Here is a 16465-nt window from a genome sequence, read left to right as displayed (position 1 = left end):
TCACAAACTGGGTGTGATATTATGCTTTCTCAGTTTTGCTAATCTAATTGATGAGAAATAGAATTTTAAAAATGGTATCATTATAGTTTTAATTTGCATATTTCTTTACCATGGAACTATGGTATTTTTTAATCATACAATATTTTTTCATAGACGAAACTGCAAAGGAAATCCGAATTGCTTGGTTGGGATTGGTGAGCACATTTGGTTAGGAGAAATAGATGAAAATAGTTTTCATAACATTGATGACCCCAACTGTGAGAGGAGAAAAAAGGTAAGCCATCATTTTTTAAGAGATTTCTATATGGCATTCTTGTGTGTTTTATTTTGTGCCTATGATCAGAAACCAATACTGATTTCAGGTAACCTAAGCAGCTTTAAGATCAGTAGTGGAATTTAAGACTCTAAACCACTTGAATTGGAACAGTTCTTAATGGTATGCTTTAAAACAGGTAGCTGTGTAATCCAGTAAGCCTTTAAATAATAGTTTTAGTACAATGCTGATTCTCTGTTTGCTTTAACGTAACATGTTTTACTTTGAGCTCTTTTTAAGTCTCTTTAAAGGAGGTGGTAAATCCAGGGAACAAGCTCCCATAATGATATTACTTTACTTTCTTGGGCTTGTATTTTTACATATAACAGAAGTTTTACCTTTTTTTTTTTAATGGTAATACAAATTAATACTTTCTAATGATAAAGCCTGGCGTTTACAAAATAGTCACCTGTATAAGTATTTTCTCTCTTAAAAAGAATGATTCTTTGTAAGTTCAGGAATTCTCAGCCTTATCTTTGGAAAAAATTGCAACTAACTCCCTCCATCCCCCCATCTCCCAGATCTATAGGATAAAAAGGAACTTTTCTGGAAGTTTCACTTTGTCATTCTGCTGAATGCTGGGCTCTTAGGAATAAAGCAAATGAAAAACCTGTGTACACATGTTTAAAATTGATGTTTCCTAGAGCCAACTGTTCTCTAAGCTTAGATTTAAGTGGCTGGAGAAGACTAGAGATGCTGTCCTAAGACTTTCCCCACTCCCATCGTCAACCCAAATGGGGCTTTCATGATAATTATGCCCTGACCTTTCCTGAGAGAGGCTCACAGGGTTTAGTGGTTGAGGCAGTTTAACACATTTTTAATCAAATTAAAAAAAATACTTCTCGGGCTTCCCTGGTGGCGCAGTGGTTGGGAGTCCGCCTGCCGATGCAGGGGACGCGCGTTCATGCCCCGGTCCGGGAGGATCCCGCGTGCCCCGGGGCAGCTGGGCCCGTGAGCCGGGGCAGCTGGGCCCGTGTGCCAGGGCCGCTGAGCCTGCGTGTCCGGAGCCTGTGCTCCGCAACAGGAGAGGCCACGGCAGTGGGAGGCCCGCGTACCGCAAAAAAAAAAAAAAAAAAAAAAAAAAAAAAAAAAAAAAAAAACTTCCCATAATTTTTTTAGTTAAGGGGAAACTGGTTTTATAATTGTAAATTTTGTGTTTTTGTAGAACTCATTTGTGGGCCTCACTAACCTTGGAGCTACTTGTTATGTCAACACATTTCTTCAAGTGTGGTTTCTTAACCTGGAGCTTCGGCAGGCGCTCTACTTATGTCCAAGCACCTGTAGTGACTACATGATGGGAGATGGTATCCAAGAAGAGAAAGGTGAGTGGGGATGGGTATGGGGAGGGCTTACTGCTGAGCTTTTTGCTAGCTAGACCACTTTGAACCAACCATATAGAGGAAACTTCAATTACAATTTCCTTCTGTAATACACTGTGATTGCAGTCCATTAAATTCTAGTGATTGAGAGAAATCAGTCAGTAAAGCAGACAGTGTTACTCTTTTGCCTAGTTTGAGAGACTTAATAAATACTTCAGCGTACCCACACAGCCTTTTGTCTTGATTCCCAAATAGGCTGATTTACCAAGTACCCTCTAAAGTTAAGATTAAATTAACCAACCTTGGCAAAGCAAGCTACTAATATGTGACTACACTCATTGCAAATTTAGAAATCAGTTTCAAACTGTTCTAGCGGAATTATTTAGTTTTTTTAAGCATAATATGTGGATTGTTATTCCTAATTGATATTTCTATTTAGAGATTATTCTCTTTGAGATGGAACTTCCATGGAATGACCAGCTTTTTCTTCTTCTCAAACCTGGGGGATAGAGGGAAGTGAGTATAAGATTACACAGGTCTAGGAGCTCCAGGTTGGGAACCTTTGACTCTTGTTCTCATTTGTAAATCCTGTGCTGTCTTTGATGTGATCTGACTTGGGCACACAGCTCATGTCTTTGGCTCTGAGAGAGAAAAGATAGGGTTCCTAAGCCCCACATCTTCCTTCTTGCTGCTCTTTAGATAATGGTAATACTTTTGGTCCTTGTTAACAGTTCAAAACAGTGCTTAAAAATTCTTAAGTTTGTTTCCCCAAAGCTTTATTCCTATAGTTCTGAATATTTAAATCTAGATTAATAGTATAGAAGCTATTGATATTTAAAGAATTAGTGTATGTAAAGGATGAGTAGTAGGAAATGGATCATTTTTAAGTTTTAGCATTGTTTTTGCTGAAGTATAAATTTACCAGTGAGAAGATAGCTAAATAACAAGTGGAAACTAAATGTCTATTTTGTAAAATGATGTACCATGGCCACCTTTGGGTATTGTGGTTTTAATGTGTATCTTCAAGAGATGTGGTTTTTTTTGTTTTGTTTTTTTAATTTCTAAACACTTAGATTTTACTATTTCACCAAAGTCCTTAACCTTGTTCTCGGATAAGAGTGTGCATTTCTGGTGCTATTAGCAGACACAGTGCAGTGTAGTGAGAAGAGTTTGTGTTGGAAATGATGGGACTTGAGTTCTAGTCCCAGCTCCACTACTCCCTTATTTTACAGATAGGAAACCCAGCAGAGGATAAGTTATTTAAGATCTCATGTAGTATCTAACCTGTAAAATAAGAAAGTTGGAGTAGATACAAACTTACTTGAAGGGCTTTTAACATCCTGTAAAGCCCCTGCACCCTAGGAAGTAAGATTTTTATCTTTATTTTACAAATGAACTATTGACTTCCTTTTCATAATTGGTGAGTCACAATTGGTAGTAAAGAGATAAACCATTCAGACCATTCAGGAGACAAACTACACAACGATTTGAACTGACAAAAATTATTAATAGGAAATTAGAGTAATAGGGGAATTGGTTAGTAAGAATTAAAGAGGACTTGAAAAAACACAGATATAGCAGATAGGGGAGCAGTCACTACCCCAAGGGCTGAAAAAGAATACAGAAGGCGGAGTCCCACACCGCCACTGACCAGGCCTGAGATCCAGACGTCACTGGAGAAAGCACTCACTGCCTGCCCGAGCTCACTGGATGGCCAAGAAGGTGCTGAGATGCCTCAGTGGGTTTCCTTGCTGGAAACTGTCCTCAGGGAGGTACTGGGCCTTGGAATCTCTTGCAGAGAGTGTCCAGGAGGTCATTCACAGGATGGTCATTCAGGAGGAAATGCCTCACAAGAGGCATCCCACTGAAGCTACCAGAGGAGGTGCCGGGAGAAGCTGCTGGCCACTGCTGGCTGAGGGAGCCTGCAGAGCCTGGTGAGACACGGAGTGGAACCCTGGAGCGCCCTCTACTGACAAGACTCAACTTTACACTAGCTGGCAAAAGAGGGATCTTTGCAGAGCTCATCCCTGTTAGCACAGAGCAAGCAAAGAAGGGTGGATTTGGAGCTGAGAGGCAATTAATCGATAACTGGCACAGAAGAGAATACACAAATCTTTTAGGGCTCTTGAGATTCATGCTTCCTATTTTCATACCTTCTCCGAACTCACTAAAACTTGAAACTAAATTTTAAGATTTTTAACAGTAAATTGTTATATTGTTCATTCAAGTTTGAATCAGTGTGCTTGAGATTGCTGTCATTTGCTCTGTTTGTGGCAAGTTCACATTAATGAGATTATATTAAAGTATTTGGCCATTTAATGCAAATAGTAAATATAGTGTATGGTTTTTGTTACTGGATTAGATGTTTCATTGTGGTTTGACACTCTAGAAGCCATAGTCATGATTGCTGTTGTTGTAGCATATGTATAGCCTCTTGCCTTTAGGGGATGCCTCTTGCCTTTAGGGGATGCATATAGACAGCCACGGCTGCCTCATGACTTCCAAAAGATGTGATTACTGATTTCTTTTAAAGTTTTAAAACTATAGTAAAACATTATTATAGTTTGGATATAAGGGTGTTTAATTATGTTCTCATGTGAAGAGGAGTACATATTTTTTTAAAGTTGCAGTTTTTAAAAGAACAAACATTTCTTTAATAGATTATGAGCCTCAAACAATTTGTGAGCATCTCCAGTACTTATTTGCCTTGTTGCAAAACAGTAATAGGCGATACATTGATCCATCGGGATTTGTTAAAGCTTTGGGCTTGGACACAGGGCAGCAGCAGGTAAGAACCTTTTATTTTTTTAAATATAAGAAGCATTCCTTACAATCTTTATAGAAAGAAATGAAGAAACTTTGAAAATTTAATTTTTTTCTCTTTTATTTACTGTTCAGTATATTATACATTTTCCTTGATCTCATTTCTGAAAATCCATATGTGGGCACAAACTGATCCAGCATAGCTCTAGTCCTTGTTCCAAAATGCTAAGTTCAAAGTACAGATAGTTTCTGGATTATTTTACTTATTACTATTTGTAACAGAAATTGAAAAGCAAGGTATGATTTTTTTTTTCTTTTTATTAACCCAAACCCGTATTGTAGGATGCCCAAGAATTTTCAAAGCTCTTTATGTCTCTTTTGGAAGATACTTTGTCTAAACAAAAGAATCCCGATGTGAGGAACATTGTGCAACAGCAGTTCTGTGGGGAATATGCTTATGTAACTGTGTAAGTGTGTTTCCACTTTTTCATCATACATTTTTTTCTAAGGCAGTTGCTTCTGTGTCTTCTAGTTCAGTTCCAGGTTATGGATTTAGTGGCCTATCATGGGACCTGAAGTATTTATAGTAATATGTTTCCATGGGAACATGTAAACAACTGACTAGACAGTTGCAGTTGAACCCATCGAGGTGTTGGGAACTGTGTCTGGTTGAGCTCTTGCTGTTTATTTCATGGCTGTGGTCTGGGCTGAAAGCGTGAGATTGGAGCCTGCTGGAGTACTAAAAGTAAAACAACTCTTAAACTTTTTCCTAAGCATAAAATGCATGGCCTCATCAATCACTTTGTTTTTATTTTTTGAATATACACAGTGTAGATAATTTCTATGACAGAATTAAGGTAATACATGCTTCTTTGTGTATTTCCAGGATGTAGTACAGCAGAACGTTATTGCTTTCCCACTCTGATCTTAATTTTATCACTCTGCTTTATTATAGGTGCAACCAGTGTGGCAGAGAATCTAAGCTTTTATCAAAGTTTTATGAACTGGAGTTAAATATTCAAGGCCACAAACAGTTAACAGATTGTATCTCAGAATTTTTGAAGGTATTCAGATTTTGGCATATATGTTGTTTCTGCTCATTAACACTATTCTGATTGTCTTTGATTTTATGAATAAATTCATTATTTCAACTTTTTCTACATATGAGTGTCTCTGTTTATGTAATGATGTAGAAGAAACTTTGTAAATTATAAAGTATTGAAGTAGGCTGCATTTAAAATAATTCTTGGGGCTTCCCTGGTGGCGCAGTGGTTGAGAGTCCGCCTGCCGATGCAGGGGACACGGGTTCGTGCCCCAGTCCGGGAAGATCCCACATGCCGCGGAGCGGCTGGGCCTGTGTGTCCAGAGCCTGTACTCTGCAACGGGAGACGCCACAACAGTGAGAGGCCCACGTACCGCAAAATAATAATAATAATAATAATAATAATAATAATTTTTGACTGTTGCAGTTTATTTTATATGTAGAGTTATGTATGTGCAAAAACTCATGTGATTGGGGTGTAACAGAGTAAGAAAATATAAGTGATGTTACCATAAGGTTAATTTACTTTTTCATTTAATGAGAACTAGACAGTGTTGAATGCAAATATTTTTTTACATCAAATATGGCCATTCTTCAGCCTCTCCACTCCATATCTGTGTGTGTGTGTGTGTGTGTGAGTGTGTGTGAGTGTGTGTGTGTATGTGTGTTTATTTCGGCCACACCAGGTGGCATGTGGGATCTTAGTTCTCCAACCAGGGATTGAACCCGTGCACCATGCATTGGGAGCACGGATCCTTAACCACTGGACAGCCAGGGAAGTCCCTCTTTGTATATTTAGATTTATGCAGAGACAGGGAAATGGTTCCCCTTTGTTCGGAGTGGAAAAGTTGCTAAGAGGCAGCCTTTGTTATCATGTAGGAACAGACACATAGCATGGTATTGATAGGTGAGCTTATTATATAGCTTCCTTTCTTAAAATAATTTTGTACTTTTCCTCCTCCTTTAGCAGAGCCATTAGCATGCTTGAAGTTCTCATTTATTGGGTTCATTCAGCTAAATATTGAGTGCTTACATGTTAAGGCAGTGTTTCAGCTGTTGGGAATAACCATATGGAACAAAACAGACATTTTTGCCTTTAAGAAGCTTATAGTGATAGTGGTATGGGGACCAGTGACAGACAGTAAAATAAATGGAAGTAAAACATCTAGTGTGTCAACTGTAATAAGGGCTATGGAGAAAACTAAAGCAGGGAAGGGACATGGAGAATGTGGAGTGTGATTGAAAGTGGAGTAGTGAGTCATCCAGGAATTGGGGAGAAGAGTGTCTGGGGCAGATGAAATAGCAAGTGTAGAGCATGAGACAAGAATGTGCCTGGTGGTTTGAGGAATAGCAGGGAGGTCAGTGTGGTTGAAACATAGGGAGGATGATAGAAGATGACATTGTGGAGGTAACTAAGGACCATATCAGACAGGGCCTGGTAGACCTTTGTTGGAAATCTGACTCTGAGTGAGATGAGATACCATTGTAGGGCTGTATGCATAGGAGTGATGTAATCTGTTTCAACAGGATAACTGTGGTTGCCATCTTGAGAATAGGCTGATGGTGGGGCAAGGGCAGACAGAAGGAGTTGATGACGGCTTGGACCAAGGGTTAGCTGGAGAGGTGATAAACAGTGTTTGGATTTTTCAAAGTAGAGCTGATAAAATTGTAGATTGGATATGGAGAAAAAGAGAGGAGTCGGGGTTACTAAGGTTTTGTCCTGAGCAACTGGAAGAATAAAGTTGGCATAACTAAGATGTGAAGGAGTGTGGGAAGAGCAGGTTTGGCAGAGGAATTAGGAATTTGCAGTGGGGCATGTTAGATTTGATAGGTATAGTTCAGGGGAGAAGTCAGGGCTTGATCAAATCACCAAGGGCATGAGAGAGACGAAGACCAAGGACTGAACCCTGGGACATTCAAACATTAAGAGATCAGAGAGACAGGGGAGCAGCTAGTCAAAGATGCTGAGGGGGATGTGTGTTGAGTAAATAGGCGAGTGTGGCTTCCTGGATCAAATGAATAAAGTGGTAGTCCTAGTATTGTATTACTGTATTTATTGTCTTGTAGTGTAATCTGTACCAAAAAGCTGTTATAGAAACATAAAGGAAGTTGAGGTCTATCCCGATGGAGCTTTTTCTGTAAACCTACAGCATTGGAAACGCCTCATAGAGTAACTATGTGGTTTCCTTTACTCGTAGAACCACCTGTTATATCTGTGGGAAAGAACTAACTATAAGACAGAGCTGCTGGGGCTTCCCTGGTGGCGCAGTGGTTCAGAGTCCGCCTGCCGATGCAGGGGACGCAGGTTCGTGCCCCGGGCCGGGAGGATCCCACGTGCCGCGGAGCGGCTGGGCCCGTGAGCCACGGCCGCTGGGCCTGCGTGTCCGGAGCCTGTGCTCCGCAGCGGGAGAGGCCGCAGCAGTGGGAGGCCCGCGTACCACAAAAAAAAAAAAAAAAAAAAAAAGACAGAGCTGCCAAGTAAACTGTGAAAAACCTAACAGTCAAACTTTTTTTTATCTTAGATATTGGCATATCCCAACTATCTGTACTGTTGTAGGGTGTGATAGCTTAGGAATGAGTATGATTTGAACTTAATACAATTTTAGAGGGTCTCAAATTCAGAACCAGGCAGATCCATCTGCTGACCCTAAACATGGTCCTACAGTAAATTGCTTGAGGAAACTAGATCCCAAAGGTTACAGGTGGGGAATTTAGAAGTGTGTCCGTATTCCATTGGAGATCAAAGAAGCCCAGCTAAAAGAGTTGTGGACTGACTGACATGACAGCTGTGGATTGAGCAGAACTTCTTTTTGAAAGGGCTGTCTTATCTCGAAGAGTATGACTTTGGAGATTATCACTAAAATAATCACTAAGGTGATTGGCAGTGGAAAGAATCAGAACATGTGAAATTCCTTAAAAATTTATTGACTTAAATAATTTTGCCTATGTTACACATAGTAAAAATAACCCTTTACACTTTGTGTAGAAAGTCAGCATAAAAAAAAAATAAAGGAAATATTTAAAAAGAAACCACCATTAGCTCTAACATTGCGTTTTTCTGCACTCTTAGTTTTGTGTCATGAATGTGGTTCAGTAACTTTAACTGTGTGTGTGTTTGAAATTTGTATATATAATTTCAGATTCATTGCCCATATGTAGTTTCCGCACATTTTCACTGTTTTAAAATTAATTTTGCTGCATCAAAGTACCTATGATTTATTTTATTTATTTATTTATTTATTTATTTATTTATTTATTTTGGGCTGCGTTGGGTCTTCGTTGCTGCACACGGACTTTCTCTAGTTGCGGTGAGCGGGGGGCCCGGGCTTCTTATCACGGTGGCTTCTCTTGTTGCAGAGCACGGGCTCTAGGTGCACAGGCTTCAGTAGTTGTGGCTCGCGGGTTCTAGCGCGCAGGCTCAGTAGTTGTGTCTCACGGGCTTAGTTGCTCCACGGCATGTGAGATCTTCCCAGACCAGGGCTCGAACCTGAGTCCCCTGCATTGGCAGGGAGATTCTTAACCACTGTGCCACCAGGTAAGCCCCTTATGATTTCTTTTCTAAACCTACTTCCTCACAATTCCCAGAATTGGGATTATCAGGAGAAAAGATCTAAAGCCAAGTATTTTTAAAATCATACACTTTGGAAAGAGAAACATCAGTGTTTTTTTTTGTTTTTGTTTTTGTTTTTTTGCAGTGCACGGGCCTCTCACTGTTGTGGCCTCTCCCTTTGTGGAGCACAGGCTCTGGACGCGCAGGCTCAGCGGCCATGGCTCACGGGCCCAGCCGCTCCGCGGCACGTGGGATCTTCCCGTACCGGGGCACGAACCCATGTCCCCTGCAAAGGCAGGCGGACTCTCAACCACTGCGCCACCAGGGAAGCCCCGAAACATCAGTTTTAAATCATTGTATACATTTTTTTTTTTTTTTTTTTTTTTTTGTGGTACGTGGGCCTCTCACTGTTGTGGCCTGTCCCATTGTGGAGCACAGGCTCCGGACGCGCAGGCCCAGTGGCCATGGCTCACGGGCCCAGCCGCTCCGCGGCACGCGGGATCCTCCCGGACTGGGGCACGAACCCGTGTCCCCTGCATCGGCAGGCGGACTCTCAACCACTGCGCCACCAGGGAAGCCCCTCTATATACAATTTAATAACGTCACTGCTAAGCTAATACAATCTTATGTGTCCTTCATTATTTATAATAACTTGATCTTAAAGAGCTTGAATAGAAATAGAAGCTATTAACTAAAATGAAATTATAATTTGCATCATAGGGTTGATCACTTAAAAAAAACTTTTCTTTTTTTTTTTGTAAACTAATGTGTCTTATTCCTGATCAGGAAGAAAAATTAGAAGGAGACAATCGATACTTTTGTGAAAACTGTCAAAGCAAACAGAATGCAACAAGGAAGATCCGACTCCTCAGTCTTCCTTGTACTCTGAACTTACAGCTAATGCGTTTTGTCTTTGACAGGTAAATGTGTGCATGTTGTAGTGTTTGTTGCTCACTGTGGCCTAGTATGTACAGATTTTACCATAGATAAGATAGTAAAATGCTTATAATTTGAAAGTCAAGATTTGGGGATGAAAGTTACAGCCTGTCATAATTAAGAACTAGAAAAATAGAGAATCCTTATTTTTTATTCTGAAAAATTATTAAAAACTGCCAAGGAAAAGCAGGCATTTAGGTAGGAACTGAATTTCCTTGACATTCTGTTTTATTGTATAAGGACTTGACTAAATTTTCTACTCACTACAGTACGTCCCCCATTACCATGGAGATCAGGCAATTTTTTTTCACATGTGCGTTTCTTCTGTAAAGCAGGAACATGTATGGTTTCCTTTGTAATAAAACTAAAACTTCTGGAAATGTACTGTTTGGAATTAGCACTTTAAATTCATACCTTTTAGGTTGTTGATTATTTATTGCCCAATTCTAAAACAGTATTATGTTTTGAGCAAGATTGCTAAATGAAATCTACCTAGCTGCTATCCAGTTTATTAAAATAACCAGTAGAGCTTATACATTGTTTTATGGTTGTTTTAAATATAAATATAATTAGCTTTCTTCTTGGTTAGGCAAACTGGACATAAGAAAAAGCTGAATACCTACATTGGCTTCTCAGAAATTTTGGATATGGAGCCTTATGTGGAACACAAAGGTAATATTTTTACCAAGCAGTGATAATTATAATGCTCAGAGACAAACTTGTGATCTATTTGTGTTGAGTACAGAGTAGCATTTTACTACTAAATTTTATTTGCTAATCTTTGAGAACAAAGGCATTTTAGGTGATCTGATATGTTACTTTCATTTTCTATGAGTGAGTACATAACAAAGATTAGATGGTTCATGGACGTATATTGGGGTTGGCCAAAATGTTCGTTCACGGAAAAACCCGAACAAACTTTTTGGTCAACCCAGTATATAATTAATGGTATAAAAGAATAAAAAATGAAAAATACTTCACTGTTCCTGTACTCAAGGCTTGTTACCTTAGCCTCAATACCATATCTGTAATTCCTCTTGAAATTAAGGGTCTCCAAGCTGCCTCCATTCACGTTTTTAAAAAACATTTTATCAAAAACATTAGATGGCCTAGTTCCAATATTTATGCTATAATTATATATATGACCACTGATAAGTTGTAGGATGTTATGACAGAGTCTCTAATAACTTACTCTTCTTTTTCTTTTGGTAGTCTTCATCTTACCAAACAGGATGATTCTTATTAGAGAAAAGAAACATCTTGCCCTTTGTTTCTCCTGCCTGTACTGGACAGACCATTTTACTTCTCTTTTAAGATTGACCTTATCGTTTATGAAATTTTTAATACGGAAATTATATCATAAACTCTGTCTCCATAGAAAAGTTCTGGTGGCAGCTTATAAATAGAAGCAAGCCATAAAATAAAACCTTCAACAGAAATGATTGGGGAGGTTGGGGGAAGTGATGTGGTAAATATTTAAGCCTTAAAATGTATGGTGCTCTCTAATCAGTACTGGAGTTTAAAATTTACACCTGTGGAAGAAGGAAACTACTGTAGATGTTGCTGCTGGACTTTGTTACTATTATAGTTGGCTGAATGAATAAACTTTAGCAGTAGTTCACTTTACATAGTAGTTTGCTTCCTGCCTCCTTTGTTTAGGTAATTATTTGAAATTAGAGAAGCCTGATGGCTTAGTGGTTTCTCGGGGTCAGAAACTTAGGGGATGTAAAAGTATTCCTTTTCTTTTTTTTGGTGGGGGGGGAGCACTGCGTGGCTTGCGGATCTTAGTTCCCCAACCAGGGATTGAACCCCAGGCCACTGCAGTGAAATCATCCAGTCCTAACCCTGGACCGCCAGGGAATTCCCAAATTATTCTTTTCCTTGACTCCAGTGTATGATTTTGAATAGTTCTTATTGTTATACAATTTATTATATATTTGTCCAGTTTATACTGTAAAGAAAACCTTTTTCAATAATAGGTCAAAAAAGCTGTATATATAGTTTTAGTATGTTGGATTACTAAGTAATTTTTTTTTTTTTTTTTTTTTTTTTTTTTGCGGGACGCGGGCCTCCCACTGTTGTGGCCTCTCCCGTTACGGAGCACAGGCTCCGAATGTGCAGGCTCAGAGGCCATGGCTCACGGGCCCAGCCGCTCCGCGGCACGTGGGATCTTCCCGGACCGGGGCACGAACCCGTGTCCCCTGCATCAGCAGGCGGACTCTCAACCACTGCGCCACCAGGGAAGCCCTACTAAGTAATTTTTAATTAGAGAAATTAAAATTCTTATTTTAGAATTGTTAGCTATGACTGGTAAAATTAATCCAGTAGTTTGTAGTTATAGACCTGTCACACCCTTTTGTAATGTTTGTTATACAAATGTATTACCTCATATAGGTAGAATACTAGAAACAAATTAACTTGTTATAATTGCACAGGGTTCATTCTAGATAATTAGGAAAATTCAGAAAGCATAAAGAAGAGTTATAAATAAGAGCCACTTGTAATTCTATCACCCAGATAACCAGTATTTATATTTTCCTAAATTCTTAATTCATGTGTGTCTACACACACATATCCACACAAAGTGGAAAAGATAGATCTAAAAGATGATCTGTTTTTTAAAGGAGAATTCATTTGCTTCTTTAAATAGTGAACCTGCAGATACACAGAGATATGTAGACAGAGGGATTCTCATACCTTGAACATTTAGCAGCTTACCCTCTAACTCTTGCCATATTTCTTGGGGATTTTAATATCCCTGTAGACCATTTTAGGAGTCTGAATAAAATTCATAGAATTTTAGAAGAAACCAATTACATTTAAAGATTTTTGTTGATGTGGATCATTTTTGAAGTCTTTATTGAATTTGTTGCAATATTGCTTCTGTTTTATGTTTTGGTTCCTTGGCCACGAGGCACGTGGGGTCTTAGCTCCCCACCAAGGATCGAACCTGCACCCGCACCCCCTGCATTGGAAGGCGAAGTCTTAACCACTGGACTGCCAGGGAAGTCCCAGAAACCAATTACATTTAAATGTAGTTATCAAAATAGACAAATTTGTAATACAGTAATATAGGTGCAAACCAAAGAACAGGTTCCAGTGGTCAAAACCACTGTAATTCTTAAGTTGATGAGTATAATAAATTGATAAGTATAAAATCAGGTTATCTGCAACAATGGTAATGTGATAATGAAAACCGTGATGTGTATTGGTAATAGAGTCACAGTTACTGCTAATACTTCTGTGGTTTATTGTCTTCATTAATAATTTAGGGAATACTACTAAGTACCACTGTTGTAGACAGTCTTCAGCTGACCTCATTAACAACTTCTCTCCTTCAGTGATTTTGTCTTTCACTCTGCCTCAGTCCTTCTGAGGGTCATAAGCTACCTTGCTCTTCCATAGCTTAAATTTCATACATCTTATTCCATCCTATTTTTCCTCCTCTTCTTAAAATTATAAAATGTAACACATTCATCGAAGTTAAAATACAAAAATGTGCGGCTCAGAGAATTATCACAAAGTGAATATCTTCATGAGTACCACCCAGGTCAAGAAAAAACATTCCCAATACTCCAAAGATTCCTGTGTGCCCCGCCCAGTTGCACTCTCCTTCCTCCTGAAATATAGCCAGTAATCTGACATATATGGCAATCACTTTTTTATTTTTTTGCTGTAACGTTTTACCGTGTAAGCTTGTACCCCTAAACATTATAGTGTAGTTTACCCTTTTGCCTCCTGGGATATAGCCAGGTGAAGTCTAACCCATCATTAAATCTTAATCTGCCTCCTCCGCTCCTTCATCTGGGCCATTGATCGCTGGAGAAAAACACCACAGGTGTGTCTGTCTGTCTTAACCTTTTTATTTTGGAGAATTTCAAATTTATATGAGAAAATCCAATCTGACAGTTTTGATCTTTTAACTGGATCAGTTCATCTATTTATACTCCTAATTCCTCTAATTCAAATTTACATCACTTTTTATAGTTCCCTGTCACTTGCATATATTTTCAAGTTTCTCATTTCTCTAAACATAGAAAGCCCAGTTTTATAATCCATGTGACTGACATTGGTGGAATATTATTCAGGTTTATTTTTGCTGTCTGATTTGGTTATTTTAATGTTGCCATGTCTTCCGTACGTGGTTATCTCTGGAAAATTTTTATTTTTATTTTTGCCACACTGCATGGCATGTGGGATCTTGTTCCCTCACCAGGGATCACATGTCCCCTGCAGTGGAAGTGCAGAGTCTTAACCACTGAACCACCAGGGAAGTCCCAGGAAAATTTTTTATGGGGATTCACTTAGGGCTGGGATGAAGCCACCTCCTTCAGAGAGACCTCAGGTTTCTTTCTGCCAGGCACCTGGGGTCCCTACTAGTTAGGTATCATCACAGATCAAGTTCGCTGCTTGAGGTTCCCTTGCTCACTCACGCTATAAGAACCCGGCCAATTTAACACCATGACATTTCCCCCCATTCTCTTCCTGTTGCTCTGCTCAGGGTTAAGGAGTTTTCTTTAGGTTCCCTGGGGTTGGGGAGTGGAGAGGTTGTTTCTTCCCTGAGGTTGGGAGTGGAGAGGTTGTTTCTCGTTCACCTTTTCCATGAAGTGATTGGGAGAGTGCAGTGTAGTAGAAAGAAGAGTGGGTAGGTGAGTCTAGGTAGGCCCTAAAACGTGGAGTGTAGAAGTGCCCACCTGGTGGATACAACCTGGGCTGGGCTGTTTGCTATTACTATTTTGTTCTTTCAGTGTTTAACCTGGAAATTATAACATACCTAACTCTTAGAGTTAACAACTTTACCCTCTAAAAACAGTACAAAGACCTCAAACCACTAGGAAATCGATATTCTCCTAAGTTGTGTATTGTTTTCATATGTGTTTTAGTTCTACCTTTAAAAAAAAACTGATAAGGGGAATCCCCTGCCAGGGGCCTGGGTTCGATCCCTAGTTGGGGAAGTAAGCTCCTGCAAGGCGCTTGGTGTGGAGACACACGCGCACGCACACACACACACACACACACACACACACACACACACACACACACACACACACACACACACACACACACACACACACACACACACACACACACACACACACACACACCATAGGATGCCAGTTTACCTACCGCCTTTGTTTATCATTCCTTTTAATATTCTAGACCTTCCATCTGGAATCACTTTTTAAAATACCGAATTAAGTTTGTAAAAATGCCTTTAGTAAGGGTCTGTTGGTATCAAGTTATTTTCAGCATACTGTCTGGAAGTATCTATTTCTTGTGAAATTTACTCTAAGGATTAACAGTTATTTTCACTCAGGACAATGAGAGGTTCTGTTCTCTTAGGGCTTCTTTTGTTGCTGTTGGTTGTGGTTTAATTCTTGTTTCTTTATAGGTGACCTGTTTTATTTTGTCTGATTTTGAAGATCTTTTTTTGGTTGTTTGTTTTTGTTTTGGTGTTTGGCAGTGCCACTGTGACCTGTTTGGGTTGAATTTTAGTGTATTTATCCTCCCTAAAGGATAAATTTCTCTACCATTATGTCTTAAAATTTTTTCTCTTTTCCATTCATTCATCTCTCCTGGAATTACATTAGTCATGTATAAAGATTTTAACTTTGCCATCCATGTCTCCTAACCCTTGCTTTGTCCTGCATTCTACATAACTTCTTTCAGGTCTACCTTCTACTTTAATGATTCTCTATTTACGCAGACCTAATCGCGCTGTTAAAACTTGCGTAGAGTTTTGACTTTCAGTTATTGTAATTTTCGTTTCTAGAAGTTTGATTTGGTTCTGTATCACATCTTACTTTCATTTTTTATAATCTCTTATTCCTTACTTTTAGTTTTTATTCTATCATTTATTTCTTTAAACATAACGTTCTACTTATTTTTACTTTTTCCAGTAACTGAGATGAAAAACTTCATGGGTTTTTTATCTGTTGTTTCCTGCCTCTCAGTTATAGTGACTTGTGTCCTTTGTGTTTTGTATTGTGTTGTGTTTGTTTATGTGTATGTTGGACTGAATTCATATTCCTTAGAACTGTCACTCATTGTAGGACCACATCAAACTAAACTCTTGGCTTGAGGTTTTTTTGTCTTCCTAGGTAGTATGAATTCTTGGTTGAAATATTCATGAGGGCTGGATTCTTAAAAACTTGTAACAGATATTTGTTTTTTTCCTCACCCCAAGAGTCAAAGTATAAGGCAGATAATTTTTTCCTACTATTTCCCCTGCAGGGTAGGTTCATTTCTCCTTATTTCTTAAACTGAAGAACCCTAGCTTCACGATGTGAGTCCTCTTCTAGACTCCTCACCTTTTAAGGATCTTAGCTTTGGACCCACAAACCTCTTAAATGTGAAAAAAACAGTTGAAGTTGATAAAGTTTCACCTAATACTCTCAGGAGGAAATTGGTTTCATTTTCCTTTACCTCCCCAGCTTCCTGCCTTCACATAGTATTTGGCTTCTGAGAATTCTTCATTTGTTGCCAGATGATCATTGCATCTTAAAAGATTTTCAAGTATTTTTATCTTAGTATTTTAAATT

The 16465-nt window shown here is 39.0% G+C and overlaps 1 protein-coding gene and 1 non-coding gene across 7 annotated transcripts in view; both read left to right on the top strand.

The window, feature by feature from the left end:
• Window positions 1-16465, top strand: part of USP48 (ubiquitin specific peptidase 48) — a 67770-nt gene that overhangs the window by 12828 nt on the left and 38477 nt on the right. For all 6 annotated transcript variants that reach the window (XM_060089114.1, XM_060089113.1, XM_060089112.1 and 3 more), the window contains exons 2-8: window positions 154-274; window positions 1479-1635; window positions 4293-4420; window positions 4738-4862; window positions 5351-5459; window positions 9774-9907; window positions 10513-10595. In XM_060089114.1, the coding sequence (XP_059945097.1) occupies window positions 154-274; window positions 1479-1635; window positions 4293-4420; window positions 4738-4862; window positions 5351-5459; window positions 9774-9907; window positions 10513-10595 (857 nt within the window). The remainder of the gene's footprint in view (window positions 1-153; window positions 275-1478; window positions 1636-4292; window positions 4421-4737; window positions 4863-5350; window positions 5460-9773; window positions 9908-10512; window positions 10596-16465) is intronic.
• On the top strand, window positions 7546-7680 carry LOC132484800 (small nucleolar RNA SNORA18). The gene has a single exon (XR_009531348.1). It is a non-coding gene; the product is annotated as a small nucleolar RNA SNORA18 (small nucleolar RNA).

The sequence above is a fragment of the Mesoplodon densirostris genome, chromosome 2 (assembly GCF_025265405.1).
Source record: "Mesoplodon densirostris isolate mMesDen1 chromosome 2, mMesDen1 primary haplotype, whole genome shotgun sequence".
NCBI classification, from domain to species: domain Eukaryota; kingdom Metazoa; phylum Chordata; class Mammalia; order Artiodactyla; family Ziphiidae; genus Mesoplodon; species Mesoplodon densirostris.
This window is presented reverse-complemented; position numbering and strand designations above follow the sequence as displayed.